The sequence below is a fragment of the Camelus ferus genome, chromosome 17 (assembly GCF_009834535.1).
Source record: "Camelus ferus isolate YT-003-E chromosome 17, BCGSAC_Cfer_1.0, whole genome shotgun sequence".
Taxonomy (NCBI): domain Eukaryota; kingdom Metazoa; phylum Chordata; class Mammalia; order Artiodactyla; family Camelidae; genus Camelus; species Camelus ferus.
In genome coordinates this window covers 47,432,975-47,450,718 of record NC_045712.1, presented here as the reverse complement: position 1 = coordinate 47,450,718, position 17,744 = coordinate 47,432,975, and the positions used below count along the sequence as shown (strand labels likewise).

General features: G+C 41.8%; 2 protein-coding genes across 18 annotated transcripts in view; one reads left to right on the top strand and one right to left on the bottom strand.

Annotated features, from left to right (window-relative positions):
• The window catches only part of LOC116657289, a 319,209-nt gene that overhangs the window by 97,822 nt on the left and 203,643 nt on the right, over positions 1–17,744 (bottom strand). The window lies entirely within an intron of this gene.
• RBMS3 (RNA binding motif single stranded interacting protein 3) overlaps positions 1–17,744 on the top strand; it is a 629,715-nt gene that overhangs the window by 603,139 nt on the left and 8,832 nt on the right. For 7 of the 13 annotated variants that reach the window (XM_032459381.1, XM_032459376.1, XM_032459377.1 and 4 more), the window contains 3 exons: positions 8,757–8,837; positions 11,584–11,708; positions 15,069–16,678. In XM_032459381.1, coding sequence (XP_032315272.1) covers positions 8,757–8,837; positions 11,584–11,708; positions 15,069–15,171 — 309 coding nt within the window. In that variant the 3' untranslated portion in view covers positions 15,172–16,678. Of the gene's footprint in view, positions 1–8,756; positions 8,838–11,583; positions 11,713–15,068; positions 16,679–17,744 lie in introns of those variants that run through there. The other 6 variants (XM_032459388.1, XM_032459387.1, XM_032459385.1 and 3 more) reach the window with 3 other exon arrangements.

The following is a 17,744-nucleotide window of genomic DNA, read 5'->3' as shown; positions in this document are numbered from 1 at the left end:
GTTATGACAGTCCCTATCTGTTGGGCTGTTAGTCTGTACCCAGCTTTATGCAAAGAGCTTTGTATGCATTATTTGATTAATATTTCTCAAAAAAAAACCCTTTAAAGCACAAATGTTTGACTCCATTTTACAGCATGCAAAGGGATTTATAGCTACAAATCGAGATCTTTCTTAACCATCATGCTAAACAACTCAGAAGTATTTTCCTAGTTTTATTGACGATATTATTAGTCTAGAGAGATGTAACTGTCTTTTATGTCGCCTTGAACATCTTAAATGGAAAATTACTTCTAAACCCCTATTGTTAAATAGGTAATAATATTCTTTTAAAAAAAATGCTTGTGCAATCTTATACCAGTGCTAAAATTGAGAAATTCTTTTGCAATGTGTATCATCAACAAACTTCCCCTAAAATGAAGTTTCTGGTTTTTTAGCTTCTTTGTTTCAAGGTGCGTGAATAGTTACCACGCATCTTCATCATTATCTTCGTGTTTATCTTCATCACTAAGTTGCTAAATTCTAAGCATAGTGTTAGACTAATCTATTTTTCAAATGTTCTTCAAAGTAATGTAGTAGATGGTGCATCAACCCCCATCGGTTAATTGCCAAGCATCCAGATGCTAGAAAATAAAACAAGCTGAACCCACTAATAAAAGAAGGGCATTTCTGTGTTAAATTAGACAGCACCAAAAATACTGTGTTAACATGTAAAAAGTATGCCAAGGCGTAAAAATTAATATAATCAAAACAATAACAAATAGAACGAGAAACAAAACCAGAAGAAAACGAGTTCAGTTGTGCTGCTAGACTATTTCGTGGTTGGAAGGTTTGGATAATCTTTCAAAGACACTTTTCTGATCCATATCAATGAGGTGAGTTATTATTAGGTATCTCTGCTCTCTTTCCACTAAGAAATTGTGAAAGCATTGGCGAGTCAAGAATACTAATACCAGAGGGAGGTGTAGCTCAGGGGCAGAGCGTATGCCTAGCATGCACAAGGTCCTGGGTTCCATCCCCAGTGCCTCCATTAAAAAGATAAATAAACTTAATTACCCACCCTGCCAACAACAACAATGAAAGAATCATAATACCAACGTCGGTTTCTAACAAGTATTTTTTGAGATGCGTTCATTTAGTCCAGTTCCGCAAGGGAACGTCTACTTAGATTCACACGGGCCTGCCTGGAACTGGAGATGAGTTAGTGCCAACAGGTGTCTCAGTCATCCTGCATCACTGCCCTAGCACACCATCTGGACCCTCCCCTTTCATCCAGTCTTTATTCCCAAGATGCTTCATACCACTTGCCCCATGGACCATCCATTCACTACTGACCTGACATGGTACCACCGAACTGATCGGCTAAAATTGTATTGAGGAAGTTCGTGTAAATGTTCCTGCGAGGCACTGGGCTGTACTTTTCTTGTAACGTCCCTGTCAAACTTTGGCATAAGGAGTATGCTAACTTCACAAAACACGAGTTGAGAAGTATTCCTTCTTTACTATTCTCTGGAAACATTTATACAAGATTAGTATTATTTATTCCTTAAATGTTTGGAAAATTCACCAGAGAAGGCAACTGGGGCCAAAGATTTTCTTTTGAGAAGGTTTTGGGTTCTGAATTCAATTTTTTAAAAATGAATATTGAACTATTTGGATTTTTAAATTTCTTTTTGTATTCATTTGACTAAATTGCGCTGTTCAGCAAATTTGTCTATTTCATCTAAGTTGCAAATGCATTGACATGTGTTTATTCATAATATTCTTTGACTGTTTTCTCTGCTTACCTCGCACTGTCTGTTAAACCCAAGCAGTCTTTCATTCCATTTACTCCACTGTGAATAATGCTTTCTTAGTTGCTTCCATTATGCAAGCCCATGAGCTAGTTCCCAGTTTTTATCTGATCTGATCTCCTGAGCGCCCTTTGTGGTCCACTGGATCTCTCTTATTTTTCTCTGCATTTCATGTTTCCTATCACAGACATACTGAGGAGAGGCGCGGAGGGAATTCGTGGCACCTATAGAGTTGTTTCAAGTTCAAATCTGAACACGTAGTTTCTTAATCAGTTACATCCTTCCTATTTTTACTGCCACCATAATGATCGTGCACAGGCTCAAACCTAACGGGCTTTGGTTTTTTCCAATACATTCATGAAAGTTGCTTCTTCCAAACAGTTGAAGGTTTCTGAAGACTGGGATCACAGGGGAATGACTGCTTCTCATGGTTGTGCAGACGGTGAGGTTTTGTAAATTCCCAATCCAAGGACAACCTCCAAGATTCTTCCTTGTTGTCTCTTTGCTGTATGACAGCAACAGCTGGCCCTCAGCGCTGAATACAGTGGTGACCATCTGTATATTTTATTTGATAGTTTAATGCGCCCCTCTCTGTGGGCTGTTTAGTACTATTCTGCTGAACTGTTTAGGATCATACAGGCTATCTACGCCTAAGAATTCTGGGCTCCCATTTCTATCAAGCCCGCTAACTGGTCTTTCCTCTCCAAGTGCTTTTACCCCTAGTAGGTGAGGTCTGGATTCACATCTACCTGCTCTTTAGGGATCATTGTCTCATCACTCACAGCTGTCTGCTTTGTTAGTACCTTTCAAAGTAAGTAGGCTATAAATTAATACCAACACAAAACATTATGCATGCATCCACGGTTACTATGCTGGGCGGGAATGCACCAGTCTCCAGCATTTCATTGGCCAAAGTGGACGAATACTGGAAGAACTGAGCAGCGGAGGTCCAAGAGGAGTCCAGCCCTCATGCCCTGGTGGGAGGCACTGTTTCCTTTCAAGAAGAATCTCTTCCTCTCTCTTCCTCTCTGGATGGTCTCTTATCCATTGACCTGGTGACTTATCTGACATTCTTAGATTTTACTCCAGGCACCTATTACTTTTCAGCCAATGCAAGTAGGTGAAATGAGAAATGAGAAATAATTTGCCATCCCAGGTACAGCTCTTGCTTCCCAGCTCTGGGATGATGGAATTTTACAAATCCAAGAAACGTACCCTCAAAACCCCGGAATACTTCTACCGGAGGTAAGACCGTACCTCCTCCCCCAGGCCATTCACCTGACACTGACGAATCGTAACTCAGATCGTCTCCTATACTCTTGAGTTTCCTCTGGTAAAGGAAAGTTTGTACTGGATGATCCTGACAGTAATTCACGCTGCATGCAATTAGCAAAGCCGAGCACACGTTCTGCTTCCTCTGCTCAGTTTCCTGCCTGAGGTGTGTTTTCACATTCCTGTACCTGTCTGTCTCACTGACTGTCTGGGTTTGATAGGACCTAGGCAACAACTCGTGCTGAAATTCATCAAGCGGGTTTTTGAATTTTACAGCGAGGACTAGATGCACCAATTCAAAGCCTAAATAGTGTAACAGTAACTCCATAAGCAAGTTGGATCCAAAAATTGAAGAGTAGGAATTTCCTTGCTACTCTCTTGTCCTACAAATAATTGGAATGAAATGTCTCTTCACAGGAGACAAAGAAAACATGGTTGATTTGTTCTGCTCTGGTGGGGGAAGAGGAACCAAATCCAGAACTAACAATTCAGAGGTTTCATTTTTTTGTTCCCTCAAAAATGATCAGTGATTCCACAGTCACAGAAAAGTTTGTCTTAAATTAAGTAGGCAAAAGCACAACTTCCCTCCAACTTGACCTTTTTTTTTCCCCCTTCTCTTCATGTAACTATCCTGGTGATGCAGTGTCTAGACTTCTTGGAATAAGTGAAGGAGCCTGGAATTTACTCTGTGGGTTTGAAGATGGCTATTCGGGTCTCCTCCACAGTCATATGTGAAAATCCAGCGCTTTCAGAATATGTAAAAATCATCAAGCTTTTTACCAAAAGAGAAAACTTACCCACTAATGTCAAAACGTTGAGTTGCTCCCAATAGGGAACTATCATATGGATTTATTCATTTTCTCTATATCATCTCATTGGAATGTGGCTCCTGTCAGCTGTTGTATTCAAGAAATGCAAAATAATTCGTCCTCATGGAAGAATTATGGAAGATACTTTCTAGCTTTTGAGAAATACCAGTAAAATAAATTAGCTTAAAGGATATACGACCATTCTTATTATGGTTTTAATAAGTAATCCATGGAAATTTATCACACCAAAGGGCATATTTTTTATATCACAGGTCCTTCTCTTAGGCTTTTGTCATTTATTAGCTGGAGAAAATGAAAGCTGTCTCTGAGGCACTAAGATCTAAACCATGTCTGTGCAGCCTGCATTATTAAGTCTGACTGTAGTTTATCTTTGCTCTTAAGGAAATCAAACTATATGCTCGCAGAGAAAGTTCAGAGTCATTTGTCGCCAATTACAGCTGAGAGTTGATCTTACAAATAGCTGTGACCATTTCCTGTAAGCACTTTCTCCTAATTTTACAAGGCTGTCACTTCTGGAGGCTTAACCCTAGAAAATACATGTCTACTACGGGAAATTTTTATTGCAAAAATTTATCCAGAGATAATAGTCTTATGGGGCATGAAACTCCACAGCATTCACTTGTTTAAAATAAGTGTATTCCTAATTTTCAAACAATGTTCTCAAATTCTATTAGTTTTCCTATGATACCAAAAAAAAAAAAAAAAAAAAAAGAAAACAACCAGAAAGTTTTTTCTTTTTTTAAATTGAAGTATAGTTGATTTACGATGTTGTGAGAGTTTCAGGTGTACAGCAAAGAGATTCAGTTATATATATATGTGTATATATATATATATATATATATATATATAATGTATAAATATTCTTTTTCAGATTCTTTTCCATCATAGGTTATTACAAGATATTGAATATAGTTCCCTGTGCTCTACAGTAGGTCCTTGTTTACAGCAAGCATTTTTTTCAATTAAAAGGTACATGTACACAACACAATGAACCGAGCTGATCTCATCTATACTATAAAATGTTATTAGTTCTCTTCAGAAGAGCAGCATTAAATTAAATTATAAAATAATTTAAACATATAAGGTAGCCCTTCTAGAAGAAAAGTAGGTATTCTGAGCATAAAAGTGAAAATGAAAAATGTATGGAAATGAAATGACAAGAAAATGTTAATCAAGTTATTTTTCTGTATTTCTTAATTGGAACACCAAATATTAAAATCCATCTTTTTTTAAAAAAGTTGATATCTATTTTACATGGGAATGATCAGAAGGAAACCCTTAGGACCTTATTTACTTAATTTCAAAAACTAATGAGGGGGAGGGCATAGCTCAAGTGGGACAGCACATGCTTAGCATGCATGAGGTCCTGGGTTCAATCCCCAGCACCTCCTCTAAGAATAAATAAATAAGTATAAACCTAATTACCCCCCCCAAAAAAAAGATCAGCAAAAGTAATGAGATAAACTACTATATATAAAATAAACAACAAGTTCATACTGTACAGCACAGGGAACTATATTCAATAACTTGTAGTAACTTATGGTGAAAAGAATATATGTATGTTCCTGTATGACTGAAGCACTGTGCTGTGCACCAGAAATTGACACAGCATTGTAAACTGACTGTACTTCAATAAAAATATATATTTAAAAAAAGTAATGAAATAGACTGAAAATTGGGCTGAATCATGGGTCAGAAGAACTGGAGTTTACTCCCAGTGTGACTCAGTTTCTCAGTCTGTAAAACGGGTACACCATCCTGCTTAAATCACAGTGCTGTTCTGAAGAGAAGATGAGTATGAATTTATGCAACAAAAAGTTCAGTTTTGGCCAAGTTCGCGACTTCACAGAATGCCACAGAAGGTGTGAAGATTTACTGATTCAATTTTGCTGAACAGAACACAGATGAGGTTTTGAACAACTCAGAGTCCTTTAAAGAAGCTTAGCTAAGGATCACCCAAAATGCTTTTCATTAACGACACCGCCTGGGAACCCTAGTTTGGCAAGGGAGGTGGGAGACTGAGGCGGATTCGCATGTGAAGTAGTGAGCCTTGCTCTGTATGGCCCTTGCCCCCGGCCCCTGGCCCTAAATCTAGTTCACAGGATGGTCTCCTTCAAGATGCAGACAATGTGGAGCAGGGACGGATGGGAGTGGGGTCCTGCAGATGGCGCCTGTGACCTTGTCTTCTTATGCACAGACACACACACCGACTTATGAAGCCTGACTGCAAACTCTGCAATTACTAGCTCTGGGATAGAAAATACCCAATATCTTGCTAGAATATTGTACATCTTGAAAACTCATGACCAAAGTGTAGGATATGACCCTCGACAGCATCAACTCTATGCTTAGAAAAAGTCATAGTTGGTAAAAATATATCCCCACTAGCTACAAATCTACGAGGATTTTTGATACTTAAAGACATATTTCCTAAAGGATATTATTTAGAGTACCAGTTTTAAGCAAAATGCCTAGGTGCTACCAAAAAAGTTTTACATCTCTGGCTTAATCACCTTTGAGTAGGCTTCTGTAAAATACGATTTCTCAGAGTGTTTTGATTTTATCTCAGTATCAGAGAAGAGGATATATTATGCAGCATTGCTCAAATGCACTGGAACATGGAAAGCTTTTTCTTCTCAGTTGAGCTAACATTCTAAAAAAATACATTGGAGGGAATATTAAATGAAACAATACTTAAAACCTGTATAGCAGAAGCAAAATGCCTGTCAGAAATGGCTAAGGGGCTGTTCTTCCCACCATACTTTCTAGACGAGTGTTGCTGGCAAAGCAGACGCCCGCCTTAGGGTTCTAGATGTGAAATAATACTTGCTGAAATGTGACTCCAGAGTTCTGTGCTCGTTTGAAAAATTGATAGCAGTCAGATACCTGAATAATTCTTGCCCACTGAAGAACCCAAGGACAAGGATGAGGAGAGTGGGCTAAAGGATTTGTTCAAAGGTTGTACGAACACACTACTGGGTAGTGAAATCAATTTCTAGAAAGACTTCAGAATTACTAATGGCTAAGAGGCATACAACATTTGTAACTGGAGTGGAAGGCTTTCTTCTTGTATCCTTTTATTCAGCCATTGAACGATTACTTACAAAGTATCAGGCACCGTGTGCTGTGTTGGAAGATGCAGAGACATGTAAAACTTGGCCAATGCCTTTAGGGAGATGAGAGCCTGGACAATTTGGGGTTTTTTGTTTTTTGTTTTCTGGTGGGTGGAGGTAATTAGGTTTATTTATTCTTGGAGGAGGTACTGGGGATTGAACCCAGGACCTCATGCATGCTAAGCAAGCGCTCTACCACTGAGCTATGCCCTCCCGTCAAGCCTGGACAATTTTAATAGGAGAGTGATGACGGCTTTGAGAGTGCAGAGAACAGTGCAGAGACATCTCCGATAATTTTCAGCTATGAAGCTAAATTAGTAATATTCCCCAAGCCTTGCGAACAATCGCTCCCGGTCCACAGTCCAAGGTTCTTTCCGTGCAGATGGGAGTTGCACGTGGGTGTTACCAGCAGCGATGCGCGGGTTCCAGGCAGCAGTTCGGTTTGTTGGGTTTAGGGTTGTTTCGCTACGGCTGTCTCTGTTTTTAGCAAATAGAAACAGCAGGACGGTGCCTCGTTTAGGATGGAGAAGCATTTATCCCAGAGTCCCTCTAGTGCTGTGTTTTTCCATGAATATTCAACAGCAGCAGCTGATGAGCTAATCTCCATTCAGATATTTCCCTTGATTCAGAATGATCGTGCCTCTTGGATACTGAAAGTCCCGATACACGAAAAACACAGTCATTTAGGGTTTGCATAGTGACGCATGGCTTGGATATTTGAACATAGGGAGTTCAGACGAATAAAGGATCACAGGCTTGTGGTTTTCCATAAAGATTGCTCCTCTAAAACTCTGTGAATTGAGAACCCTTGTCTTCCTTAGACAATGCTCGTTCTGAAATTTTGGGATGTTCAAGATTAGAAACTCAGAAATATGGTTGATTTCATAGAAAGTTCCATTCTCAAAGAATAGAACTTTGAATTTATGGGGGTCTGTGTATTAGAAATAGTAAGACAGGTCAGACTTTTTACTTATGTAGGTGAGCATATAATTTTTCTGAGGCTCCCTTTTTTTCATTGTAAAAGAACGTGTCATCTCCAACACATAATTTCCCGAGTACTACAACTTAGTGAAAAATGATCTGTTTTATTGCTAACCCGGATGAAGAAAATTTGGAGAATTAAAGGAGTCGACCAGGAGATACTGGCAGTGATGTGAAAGTGGAATGGGGGAAGGGGACAAAAGTGACCTCAAGACTATCTGGAACACTCTGCTTCCTTTATATGTAAACAAGTGATGTGAAAAAATGACCAGATGAGAACACTTCCTAATTCCTAAATATTGCTTACATGATTCGTCTATTTTTGACTTTTTAGTTAGAAATTATTTTTAACCATACGATGATTCATTCATTCAACAAACAATTTGCTGAGAGCCTACTATGTGATCATAGATGTTGGCAACAAAATGGAGGTGGGGAAAAAAAACAGACATCCTCCTGCCCTCATGGCGTTTCTGTTTTAGACGTGGAAGTGACATGTCTGAGATCTGATGGAGAAAGTTCCAAAGGACAGAGGGGTATGGGGAGGGGATGGATTACCTGGTCCTGATACTTACTGGGGAGGTGGCTGCCCTTGGTGCTGAATCAGGAAGTTCCTATGCTGACAGGAACTGCCTTATTTTTGGTCAAAATCGAGTTTCACCCGAATCATGCACTGGGGGGGGGGGCACACGTCTAAGTCTTGGGTGATACCACTCCTCTGGCTGGCTGCACGCCCAAGTTCACCTGCATTTTTCTTTGATTCCCTCTAGTACATGACTGCCGCGGCTCCCATGCAAGGGACCTACATCCCCCAGTACACGCCCGTGCCTCCGACAGCTGTTTCCATTGAAGTAAGTCTGTCTCTTCTTATAGAAGGAGGTGAGAGCAGATAAATCTCAGCCACGTTTACTGTGGTCCACCATAACCCCCACCCCTGCCAAAATCCTTACTTGTGATTTTGGGGGCTGCTCTAAAATTTGAAGTCGCACGCTCGCTGTATGAAAGTGTGCACTTGACTTGAATGCGTCTGGGTTTGGCTTTGCACTCGAGATAAGCTCATTTGCTATACAGTTAGGAGAGGAGTGCCGTTTGCATATCTAGAGAAAAGATCAGAGATCAGATAGCCGCCCCATCAAATGTCAACTATGACTACTCAGAAATGGAGTGGGGGAGGAATTGCAGCTATTTGAATGAGCACTTTCTCTAACGCTTTGCTACTCAAAGAGTGGTCCCCAGGCCAGCATCACGGGCATCACCTGAGAGCCTGTTAGAAATGCAGACTCTCAGACCCCACCCGGACATACTGAATCAGAATTTGCTCTCTAACAAGATCCCTCAGGGATCGAGGTGCACATTAAAATTGGACAGGGATTGGCTAGAGCACTGGTTCTCCAATTTTTCTGCCTACTGAAATTATTTCAAGACCTTTAAAAAAAAATAGTGATGCCCAGGTCCTACTGCCAGAGAGTCTGATGGAGTCTTGGGTATGGACTGGACATCGGGATGGGAAAAGCCACCAGGCGATTCTAATGTATACCAAAGACAAAGAACCACTGCTCTAGCAAATGAACCTTGCCAGGTCTGTGGCATCCTTACAGACAAAAAAGGAGAAGTTGTACCACTCTTACTGCTATGGAAACCACAAATGATAAAGTCATGGTGTCCTTAATGGAATCCTTGCCCCTTCTTTCTCTCTTTCCATTGGGCTGGATCCATTTCCTCTACACATTATTTTATTGGATACACAGGAAAGGAGGGGGCACAGAGCTCTGTGGATGGTGGGGAAACACTTAGAAGTATGTACTTCTCTCTGGTTCTAGCCATGATTGTTTCTCACCCCTTCCCCTGATACACATTTGCTGCTATGGTCACGGTACATCTCTCCCATCAGCCAGGACTCCTCTGGAGTTCCCGCCACTGCTCCTCCGTGAGTTGGTCAGCCAACTCATGTTGGTACCACTCAGCGTGGAAGACCGCCGTGACTCCTCCAACCTCTGGAGTTCCAGAGGTCGGGTGAGGTCTGCACAGACCAACTTGGATCTTCTGAAATGCTTGTCTGTTTGCTTGTTTGGGGTGTGTGACAAATGTTTGCTGGTACCAAGGTTTAGGAAACACGGACACTTCAGAGGACACTATCATGTAATTTAGGAAACCAAGGAGGTCCAATTTTTAAATCTTTCATATGTGTTCCAGACCTGTGGGCCCCAAAGAGTATGTCAGTATTAAGGAGGTTTTAATAGGCTTTTCAGGATTTAAAGAATATGTGATTAAAACAAATTCTTTGCTATATTTAGCTATCAAAATCCATCTGGGCCCTGAGAAAATTATGAGCCTAGACAATGTAGGCACTTAAGCTAAATCTCTGCCATATACGCTCCTTTCTCTATCTCTGCACCAAATGTGTGTTCTTACTACAGAATCTGAGCATTTTGATGACTATAAAATAAAAAGACACATTTTCCAATGTTGGTTATTGGGAACAGTCTAATGACAGTTAAACTTGGGATTTAAAAAGAAGTATTTCACAAAGAATTACATAAGTATACCCTGAGATATTGCCTTGAATCTGTGCTTATAAAGAAAAGCACTGATTCATTTTCTAGGTAAAAACACTCATTGGAAATTCACTGATATCCACACAAGACACAAGTAAATGCTGGTGGGAAGTTCAGAAAAATGCACAATACCAAATAAATTAGGGGAAAAAAAAGAGATTGAATTAAGAAAGGGCGGAATTTCAGATTCTGAGGAACAATTTCAGGGATCTTTTGTTAGGGGCAGAGAGTTGACCGAGAACATTTGAAATCCTACAGCCCTGCAGATGTCCAAGGTAAAACCAGGAGAATGTATTCAGTTAGACTCCCTCCTTAGGCCTGCTCACTACCAAATAAAACCATCTAGGCCTCTCTCAGAAGCAAGCATACATCCCTAATGATGACCATCTGCAGAAAGCCTTTCTTGTTGGCATCTGGGAGACACAAGAGAGATTAAAAGGGTGAGGGGAGGAGCAAATCAAAATTAAGGATGCTTCTTTCTTTTTCTGAAACCTCTAAAGGAATTCCAGTTCTTGTCAAGAAAAATGGAAATAATTCAATAAAGCAAGTCAAGTTGCAGAAGGGAAAGCCTACTGAACAGTGTTCTTTCCAAAGAATCCCAAGCTTTGAGGTAGATTTTTCACTAAGCTCAGAATCCCTTATTTTGCCAGATCATTGAAACAGGGCACCAGGCTCTACCCCAGGAAAATGCTCAAGAATCCAAGTTTTTATAGGGGTCCTGCGTGAATGTTTGGATTCATACATCATGATTTAGTGTGGCTGTATGCAACCATGGTTTAAAAGTTCAAACGTTGGGCGAAATGATTTTCTGCCCATTTGACTGCTCCAGGGACTTTTGATGGCAAGACTTCTTGGTGACACTCTGAGATAAATTTCACAGCCCTTATCCAAATGGGCTCTGTGGTTTTCCTCCGAGTACTTCTTGTGGCTTTATGCAGCTGAGTGCACCTCTGCTTAAGCCTGACGTATTTCCTATAGTCCACCTGCAGGAAGCGCTTCTGCCAAAGCCAACAAGGCTTCTGTGTTCTTTTCGCCTCTGTAGGGTGTCGTTGCTGATACCTCTCCCCAGACAGTGGCGCCTTCATCCCAGGACACGAGTGGTCAGCAGCAGATAGCAGTGGACGCGTCCAACGAACATGCACCCGCATACTCTTACCAACAGTCCAAGTAAGTCCGGGCTGCGCTGAGCGCGTTCCCTCCAGGTCAGCACTCTGGACAGCACTCTCTCCTACTGCATCGGTTAGCTTTCGCTGCGGAACAGACCATCCCAAACGTAGTGATGAACATTTATTTCGTTCACGATTCTGTGGGTTGGAATTTGGGCTGACCTCAGGTAGAATGGTTCTCCTCGTCTTGACCGGACTTTCTCGAGCATCTGGGCACAGCGGCTGAGCATCTTCACAGTTCTGCTTCTGGGTGTTACTTGTCTGCTGGTTGAGTGACAGAAGCCTTGAGCCATGTGTGGCTGGTCCCGTGCAGGCTCATTCCTGGGGATGTCTCAGAATTCAGAGAATAGCAAAAGAGGAGGCACAACTGACTAGCATTTTTTCAATTCTGTTTGGGACTCATTTGCTTCTGCCCCATAGGTCAAAGCAAATTGTATGGCTAAGCCCAGAGTTAATACAAGAATTCACTACCCAAAGGCTTAGATACGGAGAGGAGCATTGTGGCCATTTAACTACTAAAATATTCTACAGTATATATTTTTGGAGAAACTCCAATATTTCCACTTGAAACTAGATGGTGAGCCTGCATTTTGGTCTCAGTGCCTTCATTCTTAAGTGAAGAGAGTAACTCTCCTCAGCAAGGTTGCTTTGAACACACCCAGTAAAACAGTTTATGAAAGAGTATCATAAAATATGAAACAACATGGAGTAGAGTCTTATTTAGGAATTAAGTGGCAAAGCCAAAATCAGGGAGTCAGAATAACTATTGAAAATCCTTAAATCACTTTGAAAGTGAAGTCAGTTGGCTTGGTGTTGAGTAATCACGTAGACTAAAATTTGAGAGGTTTTGATCGAAACCAAAGGAATTAACAAAAGCTCAGTCTGTACAGAGACGTCTTGTCACAGGCACGATTCCACTTGGTAGATAACAGTCAAAGCCCTGGTGACTAGAGAATTCCCAAAACAGTCTTCCTGTTTGCACAGTGTTGCTCCATTTCTTGATCGCCATTTTTTCTTTCCTCTCAATACACATTTCGAGATTTGTTTGTTGTCCAAATGGAGGCTTCTGTGTGTGGTTTAGGTTCTGAAGTCAGTCCTCCAGATTAAATGTGCTAGAACGTGACTTAACCTTACAAATACAAGGTACTATTATTACTAATACTAATACTACCATTATTACTACTACATAGTAACTTTCAAGAAATACCTATAGTGAATAAGCATTTTTGGTTTTTTAATCACATTGAACAATATGGGAGTCCCCGCCACTCTGTTCCAAGCATACTGGAATTTTTTTTTTTTTCAGTCTGTTCAGCGAGTTAACATGTGAGAAGGGAACAGAGATTAGCTACGTGGAAGCACAATGAGATACACTCATGGGAGGTGAGAGGCACTATGTGGCCAGAAGCATCTGTCAAGGCTTGGGGAGTAGGTGAAACTGACTTTGGTTGTTTCAAAGCATAATGAGGAAATGAGTGATCCTGGACCCTTCCTGCTAACAGTTTAGTGATGCCTGGATAAATAGAAACGATGCTTTTATCCATCCAGGCAACAACGATTGGTTAAGTGCCTGCTGTGTGACAGGCAGTACTCCAGATGCTAAGGAAGGACCCGTGAAAGAGACAGTGCCTCCCCCACGCCCGTGGAGTTTGCTTCCTACTAGGAGTTGACTCACAATCAGTGGATCAACTAGCAAATGATCAAAAAGAAAAGAATCGCAAAGTAGACTATCGAGAAGTATTCTGTGATAAAAAGTGGCTGGATAAATACCTAAGATTTGGTATCAGGGAAGGTCTCTCCTATAGGCCTGGATCTGAAAGATAATTACAAGCTAATCTTGGAAAGATTTAGAGAAAAAGCATTCTAGGTAGAAGAAACAGGAAGTTCAGAAGTCCAGAGGCGGGGACCTGAGGCTGGAATGTGGTGAACTAGAGGGGAGAGTTACAGGAGATAAAGTCAAACAGGCCAGCTCTTATCGAGCCTCCGGTCCTTGGATACTTGGCTGTGTAGAGAGTAAGCAGCCTCAGTTTTGTTATAAGAGAGCTACAAAACCTTTGGAGGGTTTAAAGAGACAGAATGACAGGATTGGATTTATATTTGATGGTTCTATTGCCCATGGAGGCTGAGTGTGGAGGGATGTGTTTCAAGCATGGCTTTTGAGATACAACCCCTCCTTTCTTCCAGCTGTCCAGAACCCCCTCTTCTCCCCACCTGATTAAATCAGCCTTAGCTGCCCCCACTTGTCAGCCCACAATGAGATTCTCTCTTCTTTCTCAAGGTTGTCGCCCTCTTTCATGGTCCCCGTATGATGTGGTGGGGGTAGGGGTAACCCGCCTGACCCAGAGAGAGCATCCCTGCCTCTGATGGGTTCCAGCGGGGGTCTCCCCCTCCCCCTCCACACTCAGGCCCAGTATCACGTGTAGTACCCATCATCATGCCAGATCCTACGCTCTGACACCGGATCCCTGCCCTCAAGGGTTCACAGTCTGGTAGGGGCTTAGATCTCCATGTACACAGGGCATGTACACTGCAAGGAAGTCAGCGAACAGGGTCTTCTGAAAATGCGCTATAGTCCTAAGAGAATGCGATGCATTTAATGTCTCTTGGCTGGGTAAGCTTTGGTGGAGGTTGTGCCAACTGGAACCAGGTCTTACAAGAAGTTAAGGGCTGCTGCAGGTGGGGTCACAGCTTGACCAAAGTTCAGTGTTTCTTTGAGAAGTGGATACAGCAGCAGAATTGTGTAAACAAGCAGACTGGACCCAGGTTCTACTACCAGGTGCCGTGCTGGGGTGTTTGGGCAGCTTTTCCCTTGCTCTGCAAATGCTCTTCCAGCCGAAGTAAACAATGGACTTGGAAGAAACGGAAACAGACAATCCAGTCATTGCAATGACGCAGACAAGAGGGAACAGAGATCTGAAGGAAGAGGGCGAGGGTCATGGTGGGGGTGGGGGGTGGGGCGGATGGAAATAAGGAAAAAGGGAAACAGGACTTGGAAATTCCAAGCAACGTGATGGCGTTACCGATAACCACAAACAGAGGTGAAATAAAAGCCAGGAGGGTCTGATTTGTGGAGAGAGACTAGGAATGTAATGAGCCTTATAATGAGTCCATCCCAAGAAGCTTTATTCCTGGAAATATTTGAGGAAGTCTGAGTCTGACCACATGAAACTGTGTGTCTGAATGTGTTTAAAACCATGGTTACACCACGGTTATATGCCTTGAGCCATGGATGCTTGCGGTTGAGCTTTCCACAGATAATAAATGTCAGGGAAAGAAACCCTCCATCCTGTCTCCTCATAGTAGTAAAAACTATGGGAAGGGGTTTCCTGGTTTGAAGGAATTTTCTTTTGCACTCACGCAGGAACGTGTGTTACAGGATGTTCCACAGGGCGTGCTGCTTGCTGCAACAAGCCAGAGATGAAAGCACCCTGGAACGTGGAACATTCCAAATGGGTGACTTGTGAAAACCACTCACACTGCCTTGCGGACATTTCTGTAAACCTGGAGAAAATGTTTAACAGGTCCTGTTTATATTCTCAACTTCCTCTCTTTGACATGCTGCAAAATGCTGGGCGCTTTTGACTCGAAACAACAACAGTGAAGCCTTGAATGAAAACAAAGGCGATGTCCTAAGACAAATAAATCGGTGGAGGAGAATCGCTTCAGAAATTTTTTTAAAAGGAAGAAATTCATGGGACTCTACCCAAGTTTTTAATCAGTTTCAGCCCTGGGAAGCTGACCCGTGTCATGGTTAAGACATGAGATTCTACAGAACAATTCAAGGAAGACACTGGGTCATGTAAATACCTGGCTCCTTTTTCTTCCGTAACATCACTGGGAAAAGCTTGAAGGATGCAGGAACGCCCACGGAGACATTTATTAAGAAACATTCATTAAAAAGGCAGGCACGAATCAATTTATACGGCTTGCTCTGTTCACTCTGATAAAGTCCCAGCTCCCTTTTTTTTCAGTAATTGGAACACAATTAACATGAAAAATGAAGTTAGATTTGACCAAAATTTTCTAGAGGTAGGACTATGTTATCCTTATAGAGAAACTGACTTTATGACGGAACAAATCTACTTGCTTTGGGATTAAGCCACAAGCAAGATCCCTAAAGTTACAGGCACAGACTTCCCGACATTTTTACTCTATCTTTCCTGTTTGGTGTGGAGCGGAGAGCATCCCTAATACTTTAGCCAAAGCATGTTATCCTGAACACCCCAAATTTCACCAATGGGAGCTCATTTCTGGCTACGTCATGCTAATTAGCAGGGCACTGCTTTTCATCAGGGCACTGGTTTCCAACGCTCATCATGCTAATTGAGATGTGGATAGTTTAAAGTGCTCAGTACCAACCTCTGGCCTTTCTCAGTAAATGGCAGCTGACCCCCTGTGGGGCGTGACATCCTGACGAGGGCTGCTGAGTGCCTCTGAAAAGTAGCTTAACCCATCCCACGTACTTTTAATACCATAATGCCCATACTGAAGGTATTTTAAAGTAAATTACAGACATCACAACAGTAGGTAGCAGGACAAAAGTTTGAGAAATATTAGGAGCGCGCTGAGGAACAAGAAGGTTATATGCAGAATCATGGGTCAGCAAATATGTTAATACTCCAAATTCCACTTCCGGAGCTAAGAAACAGGTCTTCCCATTTTGTATTCATGCTTTCCCGTGCCCCTCCGCACGACCATTTTTAAAAGAGGACATTAATGCAAAAAGGACCCCAGAGGATTACTCTTATCCCAAAAGGTGGATATGATACTTGTGGTCTATTTTGGAAGTTGTTTGGAAATTCCAATTCCTGTCTGAATTATTCTCAGCTTTTTCTCTGCGATATTTAGGAAATTTAAAATGACTAGGACTTAAGAGGGGGAGGGTGTAGCTCAGTGGTAGAGCACATGCTTAGCAGGCACGAGGTCCCAGGTTCAATCCCCGGTACCTCCATTAAAAAAAAAAAAAAGAAAAGATAAATAAATAATAAACCTAAAACCTCCTCTGCAAAAAAGGATAAAATACTAGACTTTAAAAAGAAAAAAAAATAGAGAAAAAAAGAGTAAGAAAAATGAAAGTTAAAGAAAACAACAACTAGGATTTGAAAAGTATGAGTGAAGCAAAGTTACAGTCTAATGTGCAAAGATCCAAAGTCAAAGTCCATCTTTGCCCCTTAGTGGTTGTCACTCAACAAGCCTCCCTCACTTCTTTAAAGAGAGATTAGATCAGTGCTCTCCAAAGAGTGGGAACGGCCTCCAGTGCTGCAGGAGGATTTGCCACCCTTCCCTGCAATTGGGGCGGGGAGGGGCGGTGCTGGGAAACCCCACTTTACCATCAATAACAAGCTTTCTGAACTGCCGCTCCTTCGAAGCCCTTCAATTGCTAACGACCAGGACCTCCTAGAAGGCCAGATGGATCCTCACTTCCCTGAAAGACTAGAGTGTGTACCGCCCTCCTCCTTTAGAAAGCTAAGACAAAAAAAAAAAAAAAATTTAAAAATTACTAAAGGACTGTAACAAAATCTTCATTGTCATCATGATGATGATTTTGACACTAATTTAAAAGATTACATTTGTTCAAAGACAATTTTTTCCTGTTGATCTCCTTTGTTGGTGCGCTGGGGTCACGTTTAGTTTACTGTGGGTCATCCGGGGGTGGGGGTACAGTGCACAGTTCCCCCCACACTCTGCACCACACCATCCATCTTCTCAGGTGGCATCATGGGAAGCTAACCTGTCAGGAATGACACTGGGGAGGGAATAGTGCGTCCTTAGATGGTCCCTGAAACTTCTTTTCACCCAGAAGTCTAGAATTCTAAGACGATGATTTGCTACTTTATAAACTATTTGCTCTGCTTCCTGGGGGGCGGGGAGGATGTGAGCATTCAAAATGACTCTGTGATCTTATATTCCGCCAAAGTCCTAGTCTTCCAACATTCACGCTGACCCTGGAAGGCCCTTGTCTCAACCCCCGTGTGGCTACGTCTGTTTACTCTTCAGATCTGCCCTGGCTACCTGAACCGTCCTGACAGTGATTGCC